Below are 16,657 nucleotides of genomic sequence, written 5' to 3' on the forward strand. Positions count from 1 at the left end.
CAAAGTCTGGAGTAACTTCCTTTCTAAACTTCAAAAGACTGATTATACAGGTTATGAAATGTTTTTAAAATGTCTAAATTGAAAACATTTAAAAAGTGAGTATTGATTGTAGTGTATAGGCATTGTGTCAGATCGTAATTGGATTTCAAAACAAATATTATCTGGTTTGTTCAATTAAAGTAGACTTTTGCTATTGAGAATACAAAACAAAATGGATTTGAGTCAGGTAAACAAAAAAACAAAACAAAAAAACAAAACGACTGCCTATTTGAACAAAGACACAAAAAAGCTGTCATCATGCATGTCTTCAGCTCACACACTCCCACTCCCGCAGACAGAGAAGGACTGTACAATAGAGAGCTGAAGAGAGATTCATTGCCCCGCAGCTCAAACTGAAGACACCTGTTGTGTTATATAAGCCATTAGCAGCATAACCTGCCTGAAGCAATTTTTCCAACACGTAGACACAAATGTTCCTGGATGATTAAGCAGTCGATTAGTATCTATGAATATAATCCAGGATTGTGCGTATAGGTTGAGTGCTGAACCACTTAAACCCAAATCTTTCTTGCTAATGTAGGCTAATTGATGAACTTGCATTAGTTATTAGAAAATAAAAGCTCATTTACTCATCAAATTTTAATTGTGGAAATATTGTAAATACTTTATTTTATATTTTGTGAAATCATATATTATTAAATATTATACACACACACACACACACACACACACACACACACAGGGGTGAGGTTAAAACATTTGTATAGTACTACAGTATTAATCTCACCCTCCTAATGCCTTGTAAGCAGTCGAGAACCGTCAGGTTGTATGTGCAATTCCCAAATGAAGCATCCCTGAAAGAGAAACGAGAGGGCATGTTAAAGTTGCATGGGTGTATTTACACAAAATACAAGCTAACAACAAAAAAAAAGAAAAAGAAAAAAAAAAGAAACACCCACAGGAATATAAACAAGAATATCAAGTCATCTTATGCACAAAAAACAGGAACATAGACACGGATTTCAAATGTTGCTCTCAGGTGGTCTGCTTTCATACGGAGTAAACCATTACCTGCCCATGAATACAAGTAACTGGGTCAGGGCCTTTGTGTTTGGATGTGGGAGTGAAAGTAAAGTGACAGGCGAGACTGTGTTGGCTTTTGTCATGTGTTTGTGAAGAAAGAAAACCTTGCTCTGAAGAGTGTACATGTAGGAAGCCAGCAACACGATGGGTTACATCTACAAAGTCAAGGCGAAATTAATGTCATGGACAAGAATGTTTTGAACACGTTTAATTCAGGTTTGTTTGTGTACCTAAAATGATGTCATTGGGTCAAGGGAAGCCAGGGTTGTAATGAAATGCCTAATGCCTCAGAAACTAAAAGGGGCCAATACACCATCCCTTGCTGAACGCACGTCAAGGAACAGGTTCTTTGTGTCCACTTTAATTGAGGTTTGCATTATGCATGCGCTTAATTCGCTGTTTATGATGCAGACTGGGTTGCATAAAAAGTGGGTCAGTGTTCTGCTGGGATCCTTTCAGAAGTCTCCCAGCGTGCCTCAATGGAAAGTATCAGGCTCCATTTACCCACACAAACACCACGTACTCGCATATGCAATCCCATAGCTCCCAGAAGAGGGCATGGAGGTCTTGTGTATTGGTCCACTGCTTCAAGGTAACAAAAATCATTAGACTTGATAAGTCCACCATTATTAGGTTGATTTCTTTAAAGTACAATGAATGATTTTTCTCTTCTTTTTTTTTTTTTTGTCACATTTTTGGTGCATTTATGCCTTCATTGTTGATAGGACCATGGAGATACGACAGGAAACCATAGGGAAGAGAGAGAGGGGAGCGGGATCGGCAAAGGATTGCGAGTCTGGAATCGAACTCGGGTCGTCGAAGGCACAGTTGCGCTACATGTCGGCACACTAACCACAAGGCTATCAGTGCTGACCAATGAATTGTTTTCAAAGCAGTGTTTCCATTTTAAGTTCCTCAATATTCCCCTTGAAACAAAGTGAGGTTAAAGTGCCTTGCTCAAGGAAAAAACTTGATGGATTTGAACTTGCAACTTCCGGTTACTAGCCCAGATGTTTAACCACAAGGTTATAACACCACCAAATATGATGAAAAAAAAAAAAAAAAACACTAATTAACAAGCACAGTCATCTTTAAAAAAAATGTAGACAAAAAGAAAACCCAGGCAAGTTTCCAACAGAGCTTTGCAGAAAAATGTCTTTTGTTCACACAATTATCTGTGCCAGCAGGATCCAAGAAATGTTTGAAGATACAGCTGGAGACTTTCCCACCAGCCAGTGGCTCATTCATCTTCCTTCCCACAGCACAGAGAAATGTTGAGCCAATCGATTTTGCAGTAGAAACACAGCGGCTTACTGGCACCAATTATAGACTTACATCCTGAGGATTATGTAATGTCTCAACTCCGGGAGTGGAGGCCAGGAGTTAGACAAACCTCATTTAAAACGGAACATCTTTGTCCACTTTTAATTTACAAATTGGTCATTCAGTAGATGCTTTCATTCAAGGTGACTTGCAAGGACAGTCCCCCATGGAGTAACCAAAGGTTAAGTGCCTTGCACAAGGGCACATTAGTTTTGCCCCGTGTGAGGTCTGGAACTTTCGGCGATCGGCCCAAAAATCAAATCTCTAGACTAAACAACGTGACGGATAGTTTTGACTGAACAAGCAATTACAAGCTCAAGAGCCATTACCATAAGTGGCAAGTCAAACAATGGTATCTCTTGGGAATGCATCTACCGCAATTAGTTTCTTCAACAAATAAGGTATCAGAGAGGGCTGGTCAATGCAGTCACATATAAATCTGCTTCTTTACGGTCTTAGGCTGGGTTCAAAAGGCTGGGATAAGCAGAGCTGTTAAGCACAGGGTGTGTCCTGGGCGAGCACTGTAGAGGAGCAAAGCAGAACAAGCTTACAGATGCCAAAACCACAAGCAGCACTTTAGTACCGTTACGTAACCACAGATGCGGACATGATTTGTTTTAGCAGATACAGAGTTACGGCCACAGCAGTAGATGCTGTAATCATACAGGGTCAAAGTTCCTCTGAGACTTGGTAGGCTGGGTATCTTCATGATTCAAATATGATTTAATAAGTCTAAAAGCTTTCAATGCACAACAATTTGTCGAGACAGATACAGCTTAGCCGACCTAAAGCTGAATGAAAGAAATGACAGGGCAATGAAAACCCAAGAGAGGAATTCTGATTGGATTTTTATTAGTTGACCCAAGAATAGGTGGAAAAACAGATAAGAGATGACTGTATGCAAGGTCTTGGTGATGTAATGTGCCAGTGATCGAATGAGGAAGGAATACATGTGTTTGTCTGATTAAATTTTAAACAGTAGTGAAACTTTAAAAAAACAGAAACCCCAATCTCGGAAGTGAACCCTCCCCCCTTGCACATATAGGACTGGGTGTGGAGTTCTCAAAGAGACCCCGAAGACTATATTACTCTATCATGCAATATCTGGATTAGTTGGGCTCAAATGGATGGGGAAAAAAAAAAAAAAAAACTGGACTAGCTCGTCGCATACAGGGCAGAGTAGGACTTGCTTACTTCCTCTGGAAGACTGCCACTGCTTTGCTCTTAGTACTGCCAAATATTTGGGCAGACAGAGAAAGATTCTTCCCCGTTCTTACATAATGGGAGAGTAATTCCAAGGTCTGCATTGTCCGCTGCAGACTGAAGCCCCCTGTCCGGGGTCACTAGAGCACAGTCTCCAAACTTGAAGAACGCACACCGGTTCACTTGAACATAGATAACACTGCCAACAAACCATCTGAACTATCAGGTCACTTCGAAAGTCGTCCTAAAAATACATTGCTTGAAGACAATAACTTCAGATCATGTTGTGCATACCATTATTAGGTGTAAACTTGTAGGTTATGTAAGTTTATTTCCAAGTAAGGCTTGGTGTGGGAAAATGCTGCTTTGCAACCAAGATCAACGTGCAGACATTGTGGCTGGATAGCAAGCCTTTGCTTATGCAAGATGGATCAAAACCTTACATTCCCAGGTTTTGTAGAGCTACTAAAAATAGTCTCAAAGTAGCCATCTAAAATCCATTCAAGCCCTGTTCTTGGAACAAGAAAACATGTGATGGAAAAGGTGCAGCATTTTTAGATATTTTGTCTGGAAATAAGACAAAAAATCCAAGTAAGAAAAGCATTTTTTGCAGTGTATACATGCCTTCTCAGTCAACATCTTGTAATTTCTTCCTCTGGTGACGTACTGGGTGTCACACAGAGCTTCACTTTATTCAATGGTATGTCCCATTCATTGTTTCCCATCAGGACCCCTTCCCTCTCATAGACAACACAACTGTTTACTTTCTGAATTAACCAATTGCTAAGCATTACATAACTATGTCGCACTGTTTGTCTCCATGAGTAGCATGGTTACAGCAGCCAAGTGGGGGGCACACTGACAAAGTGCTTTTCTTCCCTTGCGCAGCTACGCTGCTAACAATCACATCTTTGTGGAGAAACAAGAGCCCAATTAACCTTCAAGATGGACAGAACAGCAAACAGAGTAAAAGAAGTGCCACAAGAGGCACGACTTGTAAACGTTCTGGAGGAATTTATTCACAATGAATGATTTAAACAACCAGCAGACTCAGGACTCAGGTTTCCTTCAGGACTTGAGTCTTAGTAGTTTAACCTTTGCTTGGCCACATATCAAGATTCTGCCCTAACCAGGACCATAAAACAATTGTACAGTTCATATTTTTAAAATGTTGTCACATTTACAATGCCAGGTACACAATAAGCAGGGTACAACAATAATGACAATAATGGTGACCTAGATGCCGCTGAACATTAAAACTGGCAAAGATAAATAGTTGCTTCCCTACAAGTGCAGACAAGCCCAAGGAGCAGTTATGGTTTTTATTAACTAGGCCAGTCTCTAAATATTGTGATGAGTAGGTGCCTTGACTTGTCAGTGATGAAAAAGATTAAATATTTAAGAAATGCCTTATGGAAAGGCATAATTTCATAACCAAATATTTTATTTAATTATATAAAATAGTTTTGCACACCTCAAGATAAGTACTAAATATCACTAAACACTAAATAAATTATATATATAGCCTAATATTTAAAACCATTTTTAAGGGAAAACTGAATTTAATTCAAAACAAGCATTTTGCATGTCAGAAAGTCAACATATTTTTTGAGAATGACTCAACTATTACTCAAAAGGAAGTGTTGGATAAAAGGTCAATCACGAGACGTAAAGTACAAGAGCATTTGAACTAATGCCCACACAATAGACATGTTGACCAATAAACCCACTAATGAGTAACATAATTCCTTCTGGGTTCAGAGACCAATGACGGTCAATGAGTAAAAAAAAAAATTCCCTTGATGACACGAAAGTGTGTGTTACAAAAAAAAACAAAGGGGGATTTCAGCCTTTTGGGAAAAGCATTAATAACAGCACTTTAAAAACAAAGCTGTTGTTTCCTGTTTGCATTCAGTGAATGATGCTTCCAAATTGTTTGGAGGCCAGAACTAATCTATACCGGAAGCACTTACAGCCCATCTCAGAAAGCACAGATATACACTCCGTTCCATAAATTCATAAACCCTTGGTTAAAAGCATCATGGGACTGCACTGAAGATCACAGATTTAGAAAATGTAGGCCTCTTCACTATTCAGTGCATACAGCTCTGAATCATTAGCCAAAGAGAGTCCACTTTAACAATGAGTGCTTCTGTTCGATGAGGCCATGGGTCACCTCGTCTTTCTTCGTGTCCCTCATTATATATGCATGCATAACCGAATATGCAGCAATGTGCCTGGCCTGGATGAACTTTAAGACTTTTGTGTTTCTGGGTCAGTGAATAGGGGAGGACAGAGCTAAGGGGTCAAATCTCATCTGATGGTGGCAAACAACCAAGAGGACTGACTAACCAGGAATACTAACTACATGGTAATGAAAATGCCATGTGTCTGTGATTTTTCTGTGACAGAGTGGTTTTAAAAGAGGAAGAACAATGTTTTAGGAGATGAAATAATATCTCCATGGGAATTCCTCGTCATTTTGAGAAACCGCAGGGGGGAGTCTTGGAACCACGGCTGGCATCTAACAGGGCGACTGGGTGGTGTAATAACCAAACCGCAGTCACACTAGCACAAATCCACAACTGTCTTACATATAGCATGACAGGAAAAATAGACTCACACTGAGTTTGGAGACACATTAATCATCATGTGACCACAATAAAACTGTAAAAGGAATATTATGGAATAAATTACAGTTTGTTCTCAAAAATGAGATACGAGTCAATTTCCGCGGAATTTAACCTGAAATATTGTTTTAAACCTATTCTCTCTCTCACCTTTGCAAAGTTTTTAATCATTGATATTCAAATCAAATGTAACCAAATTTAATACATGAATTAAATTATTCATTAAAAGTTATTCATTAAAAGACACTCAATATTTTTTAAATAATTTTTAAAAGTGCATGAATATTTAAAATAAATTAATATTTAAGGCCATATATACACACACATCACAATGTAATAAAAATAGGGGTGAGCAAAATACCAGTAGACACGATTAAACGGTAGAAATTTGTGGTTACACGCTCACATGACATTGCTGTGCTACATGGTCACGAAAAGTTATCGTTTTTTTTGCATGCTAACCACCAAGCCATGACTCCAACTCTTTTTTCCTGTCTCCCATTGCAATCCTACCTATTTATTTTAATCACCTTTTAAACATTACACTGCACGGGAATGCTACTAACAAGTCACCACTACAGTCTAGTGATTCAATCTCAACAGTACACTTTCCAATAAAAAATAAAAATAAAAAAAGTACAATAAAAGTACAAGTGAAAACCTATTACTCTCATTTTAAAATGGCAACACTATTATCCAACAAGATGACCCGTTCACAACAGAATTGTCCTTTTCTCTACCCATTCACAAATCAGACAGAGCAGATTACCACTACACACCAGCTGCACTGAGTCTAGAACCTGCCACAGATGGTTTTACTCCTGCTCAAGGGCCTTACGTATGTCCTGCTCAGCCTTGCGTATGGCCGTCAGCTCAAAGGTTTTAGTGTCCTGTCCTTTGCAACAGTTTGGAACAGAGTCAAGAATTCAGCTCAAGAAAAGAGATTACATGAGTGTGCTGACCCAGCCGTATGCTGTAATCCCAAATTAAAGGCCAGAGATGTCGAGAATCTAATCCAGCTGCAATTATGAGCATCACTATATAGATGCACGACAACAACTATCTGGCCTGTCAGCTTCATGGCTTGCAAAACGTCCGTGCTGTTTTTCCACTTTGCTTGTTTATTTATCTGGGCAAAGAAGTTTATCGCATTAAAAACCCTGTGAGCTACAGGAGAGACAATATTTCATGCAAAATCAGATTAGAGTGCAGTGTGCAATAAGCAAGGGAGAGACAGAGGAAAGTGGGAGAAATTAGGCAAAATATATATTATCAAAGGTTTGGCAAGAACAGACTTTTTTTTAAATTCCATTTTGCAAAAGATGTGGATATGTGGTGGCTGTCTTACCTGAAGGGAAAATATGAGGCATTGGAGCCGGAGATAAGCGCTCTATAGGCTTCCTCTGGTGTTTTCTTTAGGTAAATCACCTGAGACGGGAAACATGAACAGGAAATGACATTAGTGCACCAGCAAAGCACCTGAATGCTAGGTACTAATTCTATAGGCTTTAACATAAGTGCTGTTATTGTTAACGATTAAAAATCATTTCTGGTAATTGTTGGCCAAATAATTATTTTGGTAACAATGTTGGTAATAATTGTAATAATTGAAAAAGCTGAAATAAAATGAAATATAAATATTAAATGAAAAAGAACATAAATGAAAATTAGAAATGTTGCAGTGGAAACAAACTGAAATAAGCAAACACTAAAATTACTAAAACTAAAATTTAAATAAAATTAAACTAAACTAAAATTATAATGAAAACTGAATTTAAAAATAAAAAATATAATCCAACTTAAAATATTAATAAATACTATATTTGTATTTAAATAATACTAAAATGACAGTCTGAACAGACTTTGAACACAGTACTCGTTGGTTTTGGTCAATGAAAATATCCTTTAAATTTACCCAATATTTCATCATTTTAATTGAGTTCACTGGCTAAAATGAAAATAATATTTTAATCGACAATCATGCAAAATAACATAACATTTTTCTTGTAAAATCGCAATCTGACTTCCAGAAAGAACAATTTGTACACAAATGGGACACCACTACTTCCCAACCCCCTATTCAATCTTTTTCCTCTCCACGTCTGTCCGTGTTCCTCTTTATTCCGTACATAAATGCACTTTCAGGAAAGTGATGTTCGGGCAGAATGTGTCACACAGATGAGATGCTGTGGCTCAGCACAATGGGGCCCTTCTCAAGCTGGGACGACTTGTCACGGCACAGTGCGGCAGTCGCACACAGACTTGCTGAAGCGACGAGTTTTAGCGGTCATCTACTCCCTACATCCACATCAGTCCCTCTTGACATCATGGAAAAGGACTCCATAATAAGAACTCCGTTCACTCCTTCAACATTTTTGTGGCTTGATGTCAGAATGCAGCAGGATGGTGCCAACACGGAAAAGAAACGTATGTGAGCCGCGCCAAATGCATGTTGCATTTTTGGTGTTTTTGCGTCTTTTATGAAGCTTGAAAGCCTCAGTCCCCATTTATTGTAACTGACCCTTCGCCAGGAGTTTGACTGACAGGTGATCTGACAAATCATAACGAAATCTGCCATTTTGTCCGACAGACAAACCAGACAGAATAGATTAATGCCGGTTGACTTGAAACTGAAAAAATGCCGTCTTCCCGCAGTTGAAACAAGATACCTTCTGATTTTCATTCACGTTTATTTTGTAGTAAAGTGGAAGAGACGATCGGCTCACATGTTGTTGAAACTGAGGTGTTTCAGTGATCTGTCACGACACATCAAAAAAACGCAACAAAACGACTTGTTTGAATTTCTTTAAAAATGACTAAATTTGTAAGCTTAGAATTTGTTTCATACTAATATGCTTTTTCTTGTCCGTTGGCACATTGTCAGTTTACTCTTTGCGATGTATTTTTCACTGCGTGAGAATATGTGTGGCGTGAGATCGACATGGCTTGTCAGATGTAGCAACAGTAACGAAGGGGGGTGGGTCTTTGCGAATGGCCAATTGCATGGAAATTGCTCTTCAAAATATATTTTTTGTTCTACAAAAACAACAGCATACAGGTTTGAAACAACGCAAGTAACAGAATTTTCATTTTTGGTTAAACAAATCTTTAACTGACACTTGACCCCACTCCTAGCTCGTCTTTTGCTTTAAGGCTGCGTCTGTTCTGCAGGAGGCCAGAGCTTTATAATGTGCGCACAATCTCATGAAATATGCACCGGCCAAACAATTAGCTGAACAGTTCGGCAGATTAAGTTCAGTCCCGTGAGAAGGGTCAGCGCTTGTTTATTTGTGTTGCGCCCTACTGTCCCATGTGACTCCGATTGAAGATCTTAGCCCAGCTGTTCAACCAGTACAAATAACCTCCTTCATATGATAAAACTGGGTCGTCTACTGCAGGGCAGATCAGCAGCAAACATCTGCGCTTGCCAGAGGAGCACATCCCACACAAGCCTGGATCAATAAAAACCTACTTACAGAAGATTCACTTCAAGAGCAGAAAGACAAAAGCACTACATTGAAAACACATCCATGCATGCAGTGAGTGATGGGCAAGACCATGCAGAGCAGAAACAAGCTTTTATGCAATTTGGAAATTATGGTAGTATATGAGAGAATGATTTGAAACAAGTTCATCTTGAGCGCTTTATTGAGTCTATAGGTGAGAATCTGCAAGATTTGATGGCTGTCTCCAGAGGTTGGGTTTTTGAAGGAAGCTAAAATGAGATTCCATTTAAGACAACTAAATTAAGACTGGGATCAAGGTTCAAACTAAATTTAGACTGGGAGGGTAAATGTGACCATTCCTAGTGGACCAATTTTGAGGAAGTACAGCAACTTTGAGGGATATTTGCAAGATAATTAGAATTGCAAAGACAAAAATGAAAGCAGCCCACATTTTCTGTAGATTCTTTTTCAGGTTTTCCCCTCGCAATCTTTTGAATGACGTACACTGTAATTTCAAGTTCATCAAACTTAGTGTCAAATTATTTAATTACATGAAAGTTTTATATCAATTTCTCCCCAAAATATACTTGCATATAAATTGTTTTATCCCAACTGTAAATTGAGTTGTGAATTGCATGTGAAGCTTTATGGATAAATCATTATTATGAATGTAGACCTATGTAAAATATATATAAAATATATATAAATAAAAATGACTCAGATCCAAATAAAAAAAATATATATTTTTTTAAAAGTCAGATTTAATGTACGCATCTGGTCAAAAGTTTGGAATAATTAAGGTTTTTCTAATGTTTTTCAAATTAATCTCTTATTCTCACCAAAGCTGCATTTATTTGATCAAAAATACAGCAAAAACAGTAATAATGTGAAATATTATTAAAACTTAAAATAACCGTTTTGTATTTGAAAAGAAAATATAAATATAATTTATTCCTGTGATGAAAAGCTGATTTTTCAGTAGCCATTACTCCAGTCTTCAGTGTCACATGACCCTTCAGAAATCATTCTAATATGCTGAGCATTAGAAACATTTTTCAAAAACATTTAAAAATCTTAATTATTCCAAACTTTTAACCGGTAGTTCTGAATACATTTTTTTTTTTTTTGCAAAATAAGACAAAATAAATATATAAGGGAGCCAAAAACATCCAAAAAAATGGAAAGTTGAGTCGCAGCTACAAACACCCAGCACAGGATTTAGGGTGGCACGCAGCCATTGCGTCACAGTCCAAAATCAGATTATACAAAAAGCCAGATTATAACTCGTCATGGCCCTTATCCAAAGAAAAGCAAGGGAACATCAGATCACCCCCTGTTCGAATAGACCAGAATCAGGTAAAAAAAAAATTTGATATTGTATAACACTAACATCCTTTTCAGTTCCCTAATATTTGAAATTGCAGTTCTAGTAGGAGTAATTTAACAATTGCTTCTTTGAAGGAAACTGGAGAAGCATCTCTCATACCACTTCCTTTCCATGTTGCCATTTAGGACTCATCAATATTCATGAGGAAAGAGGCGTTCTTATCTCCCAGTAGTGTTGGGCGATATGCTCAATTTTCATATCGTCAGCCTGAGAGATCGCCGATACACGATATTATCGTGCTAATTTATTTAATTATTTATTTACTTCGTTTCATTGCCGGAAAGTGAACCAACTCCAGTGTAAGGCTAAAAGCAGCCTAATGTTTTTAATATGACTGAATTTGTATTTAACATGATAACAAATTAATAGAAACATCGCAATTTACTAATTATAATGCTTACATTTCCTCGGTTATTCAAAAAGCAGCTAAAGAAAACAAGCAAAGAACATCACAAGCTCGGCCTAGTGTGAGTTTATGCACTTTATAAAAACACTGTTCCAGCGATGGCTCATCTGAACGCCTCTGATTGTGTGATTGGTTATAATAATGCACAACACTGTAAAAACGCAGAAAAAGATGCAACAAATTAGCCCTAATATTAATTAGATAGCATTACTAGCTTGATGATAATAATAATAATAATAATAATAATAATAATCGTCTTGCTATCGTCAAAGGCATCATCCACAGGCGATATCTCTGACTATCGTCGATACTATCATCTATCGGCACAACCCTATCTCCCAGCGCTTATCTCATAGTGTGAGACAGTAGCTGTTATGTCAGTACAAATCAGCACATATAAACTGAATTTACTTGAGTAGATGTGCATGCTTGATTATTTTCAGATCAAACTATGAATATTATGGGGGGAAAATTGGTGCCATGACCCTGGGCAGTCATTTAAAAGAAGGGCTTATCAGAATGGTACACTGACCCACATTACAGCTGGCACCTGTGCCTTTGACAAAGCCAACGGTGCCATATGATCAATAAATTTGCCTAGACCGGAGTCCTTCCTTAAGAGCACCAGGAACAGAAAGAGTGGAGATGTCCAATGGCGCAATCAGCTGGCATGGCTCCTACAGCTATAGCATTTCACAAGGACCGCTATGTACATTGTGGTCTACATGAATGAATGCAGGACAACTGGAACAGGACAAACTGGCACGCGAGCCAGTCAAGGACATTGGTTATTGTGCCGCCACAACGCGGGGGACGAACCAGTCAGTCAGCACTCTGTCGCGATCTCTGAGGGGGAGTCTGGAATGAGGACACTGGCAAACATCTGAGAAGACTTTGTATGACAAACGAATTTGCTGTCGATGTGGGCGGATTGTTGGTTTTAATGGAAACAGCTGAGTGGCTAATTTGCAGAGCCATGACATATTCCGGCCTGGATGTGAATTCTCGAGATCGTTGAAAGCAATTAATGACAGAGTGACAGAGGAAGACAGAGGAACAGACAGAAGTGAGATACTCACAGCATAAGCACCAATGAGCACAGCAGCGTTAGCCCTTTTGCGCTGGTCAAAGCTGGTGTAGTGCACAATCCTCTTTCTGGTCAGTGTAAACGACTGAAAAAAAAAAAAACAGATGCATTTCAATCAAAGTTCGAGAATACTTTTTCTATATGCAATTTATTTTGGATAGCTTGGATTACATGAATTGTTCAATGTAGTTTTTATTCCTTTTTTTTGAAAATGAAACCCAAATAGCATAAAGTTGCATAAGTTTTTAGCAAAAACAACATGCACATTAATCATTAAACGGTTTGTAATTTAAGTACTAAACAGCATCAATGGCATATTAAAGAAACAAAACTGTAACTTGAGAAAAAATAAAAATAAATAAAAACTACATTGACTACAAAGTAGTCTTTAAAGAGATTCATGGACTTTTTTCCACTGAACTTTGTTATTTATTATTTTAACAAACACCAAGTTTAGTCAACAAAATTTTATTATTAATCTGTCTTCTAAAATGTAACAACATTTGCATTTTAATTTCTTTAAAATGCTTCAAAAGCATTTCAAAGAAATTGTAATGCAAAATGTGTTGCATTATACAGTCAATTAGCATCAAATCGAACACCATGTTTAAATCAACAAAAATAATTACATTTTTTTTTTTAAATGTACAACATTTGCATTTCAATTTCAGAAATTATAATGTAGATTGTTATATTATGCAATTTATACCAACCGTTAAACTTTGTCAAAAAGCATTTTAAACAAACCAAATAAATGTCATAAAACTGCATCAATCATTAAACTTGGTTTTCGTTAACATAGAAAATTAACTGCATTTTTATACAAAAATTGGAAATTGTATTAATAGTAATGCAATTTTAATTAGAAAACAAAATTCATCATTTACTTATCATGGTTTTCATTACAGTGGTGTTTAAAGGAACTCCAATAAAAAATGGATAAAGTTTGATTAAAAATACTAATTTTACCTAAAAAAAAAAAAGTTTAAAAAAAAAAATGTATCAATCAGTGCTTTTTGCTAAAGCATTTTAACATGAAGAGAAAAAAAGAACTGCAACAATCATTTAACTTGTTGGTTTATCTTGATTAAAAATTAAAATCTTGGTTAATGTAAAATCACTCCAAACCCATTTACAGTTAACATGGCTGGTTAGATGTTTGGGACACAGGTTATGAGAATCTCATCAACAAAAATCTTAGTACCAACCAATTTCACACGCCTAACAAACACCCTTTTTGTGCTTAAACTAGCTTGAGGCGTGCTCTGGATGACTCAGCTGAAGGTGTTTTACATGAGGGAATTTGGAGACTAGCATCAATTTGTTCTAGCATCAGCCCCAGCTGCTGCAGTAACGCACAGGGAAGTGCTGCAGGTGAGCCGAAATGTGTGCGCAAGTGAGACAGCATGTAGCTGCTAAAAGGCAACTCATGCACATAATCTGTGCCGGAGCCGAGCTGAACTGAAAAGCCCTCAAAGCATCTGTTCTCCTGTGCCGCTCCACATGCCGCAGAGTAAAGATTTGGCTGGGGTGGGATAACAGAGGAAACAAACTGCCAGCACAACAAATGAGGATTCAAACTCGTCTACCTACAATCTGCCCCCAAAGAAAAAGAGATATACCTAAGGCAAAACTAAAGAAAGGAATTTTCCAAAAGCTCTCTAAGCTGAGAGATTTTTACAGGAGAACCTCTTAAAAATAGACTTTAGCCTTTTTTTCCTCTATTAATTTTTAAAATAAATATTCTTTTCTCAAAGTCTTAGTAACAGAGTTGAATTATTTTATCTTTCCAAAATGAATCAATAAGCAAAACAGTATTGAATTTCAACTAATTTGGAAAGTGAACATGTAGAGGTCATCTTTTCTCATTGAGTCACAATAACAGGGTTGAACCCGTTCATCTTTCCAAGGTAAATCGATAAGCAAAACGATATTGAATGTCATCTAGTTTGGAAACTCAATATCCTTTCCTTTCTCTAGCCATCTACAGATTATCTTTTCTCATTGAGTCAAAGTAACAGGGTTGAACCCTTTTTTTTACTTTATTGGCAAATCAATGAGCAAAATGTTAACAATTACTCAAAGTTAATTGTCATGTAAAACAGCAACATCCACATGCAGGAGGTGGTTATCCTAGTGAGGGGAAGAAGTCTGTAAAAAATTTAATTCAGCTTAAAAATAAAAGCAATCAAGATTGACAGTGTTTTTTTTTTTTATTCAGATTGTGCTTTAAAAGCTCCGCTCAGCAATGCTAGAAAGCTGATCTTATGATAACCAGATACTAGAACAGATACTACCCAAGCTTCCCTTCTTGCTGTTTGGTTCCTCCAGCCTACAACCAATCATGCAGGCTCAAACCGGTGAGGTTAGAAAAAAATAAAAAAAGTCATCTCTATGGCAACAACTTGTAAATTACAAACAGGCGGGGACATTCGCATGTGGTTGGATGGGTGTGGACATAGTGTAAGTGGTTAGGAGGGAAACACATGCTTTTACCACAGAACTTTACCTTCAATAATCCAAAACATGAACACATGAGAGAACTACACCTTGCCAGCTTTAGGAACACAGAACAAAACACAAAGATAAAATGGTAGATTATTATTCAAACGCCTTCCTTTCGCTTGCACAGTTGCTTAAGAAAGTGGACATGTCAGCAGAATTAATCACTACGAGGACACTTTAAACTTCTTGTGTGCTTTGGGTTTGGTCCTCTTTGCTGACCTCTCAATTTAGGTTAATTGGAAACTAAAGTTGGAGTCGTGTCAAGTTAACCGTTTTATGCTCCTGAAGACTGATGAATCTCAACAACTACATTTCAAGCAGAGGAACGTTGTAGCTTCGTTCCAAAACTAAGTGAGCTGCCTACCTAAACAGCAAAAATACTTTCCAAAAGGCAGGTGGCTGCATTGCACTATTAAGAACCTTTAGCCAAAATATTAGGAAGAACCATACGTATCATTAGTGGAGAAGGTCCCAGAATGCATAACGAGTTCAGAAAACTAAGACGTTGTACAATGTACTTATTTCATTTGAAAAGTAATGATATAAAGTTCTGATTGAAAAAAAGACTTGTTTACAAAGTTTGTGCTGTTAGCAACACGCTGACGTAAAACTACAGGAATCAATCGAGTATAATTTTGTGTGGCACACCGAGTTGCGCCTATGTAGTGTTCTAAATCAGTCACCTGTCAGGTTACATTTCAGATAAAATGCTGCCTTAGAAGGTAATTGTCTATGTAGGGAGTAGCAACAAAGGAAGCTCAATAGGTTTTGGAAAGCAGTTAGCGTAACCTTAGTAAAAGCTATAATTTCACAGGATGTAAACAAAACAAAACAGTTGGCAATCAAAAAGAAAATCTGGGAGCTGATGGATTGGGATGGATCCCATAACCCTCCCCCATCGCAACTGATGTGTGCAGAGCACTACTCGGACATCTAATCCCCCTCCATAAATCCTTGGGACACGCATGAACCACGCGCCAAGGCCAAAGCCAGTAGCTGCTGCTAAAATCCGGTAGGATGAAAGAAAAAAGGTCACATCTAATCCCAACATTTGTTACATCTGATAGAAGGAAGGATCAGGCCTAAGAGATCAGGAACGGTGACATAACACGCAACTCACTTTCTCAACAGACTGGGAGCATTGAGATCGAAGTAGATCGTAATCTGTACCTTGCTGACATTCTGGTAAATGCCATGACAATGGTGGGGGAAGAGAAAGTAACACTTCAATAGAGAAACTTTGGCCTAGCAGATAAGTTTAAAGCTGGCAACCGAAAGGTGACTGGTTCAATCCCCAAAGTGATCAAGACGCACCATTGTGCAAGTTACACTTGGGGAAGCTTGTCCCTGAAAAGCATTTGGATAAAAGAGACTACTAAATGACTAGTTATCAAACCACCGAATTAACGCTCAACTTTAAGAGGCAGAGAGAAATTAGAAATATTTAAAATAAAGTTGATGTCCATCTTACGTTTATACAACGAAACGGAGCTCAATGACTAGGTATCAGGTTAAAGGTTTGTATTCATACCAATTGAATTGTGGATTAAAGGAAATAGTTATGATTTTACCAAAGTTCTTTATTTT

General features: G+C 37.6%; 1 protein-coding gene across 5 annotated transcripts in view; it reads right to left on the bottom strand.

The window, feature by feature from the left end:
- The window catches only part of cdc14ab (cell division cycle 14Ab), a 51,603-nt gene that overhangs the window by 31,741 nt on the left and 3,205 nt on the right, over positions 1–16,657 (bottom strand). For 3 of the 5 annotated variants that reach the window (XM_058760173.1, XM_058760171.1, XM_058760174.1), the window contains exons 4-7: positions 15,075–15,122; positions 12,558–12,650; positions 7,588–7,667; positions 788–854 (exon numbers count right to left, since the gene is read on the bottom strand). In XM_058760173.1, the coding sequence (XP_058616156.1) occupies positions 788–854; positions 7,588–7,667; positions 12,558–12,650; positions 15,075–15,122 (288 nt within the window). The remainder of the gene's footprint in view (positions 1–787; positions 855–7,587; positions 7,668–12,557; positions 12,651–15,074; positions 15,123–16,657) is intronic. The other 2 variants (XM_058760175.1, XM_058760172.1) reach the window with 1 other exon arrangement.

The sequence above is a fragment of the Onychostoma macrolepis genome, chromosome 22 (assembly GCF_012432095.1).
Source record: "Onychostoma macrolepis isolate SWU-2019 chromosome 22, ASM1243209v1, whole genome shotgun sequence".
Taxonomy (NCBI): Eukaryota; Metazoa; Chordata; class Actinopteri; order Cypriniformes; family Cyprinidae; genus Onychostoma; species Onychostoma macrolepis.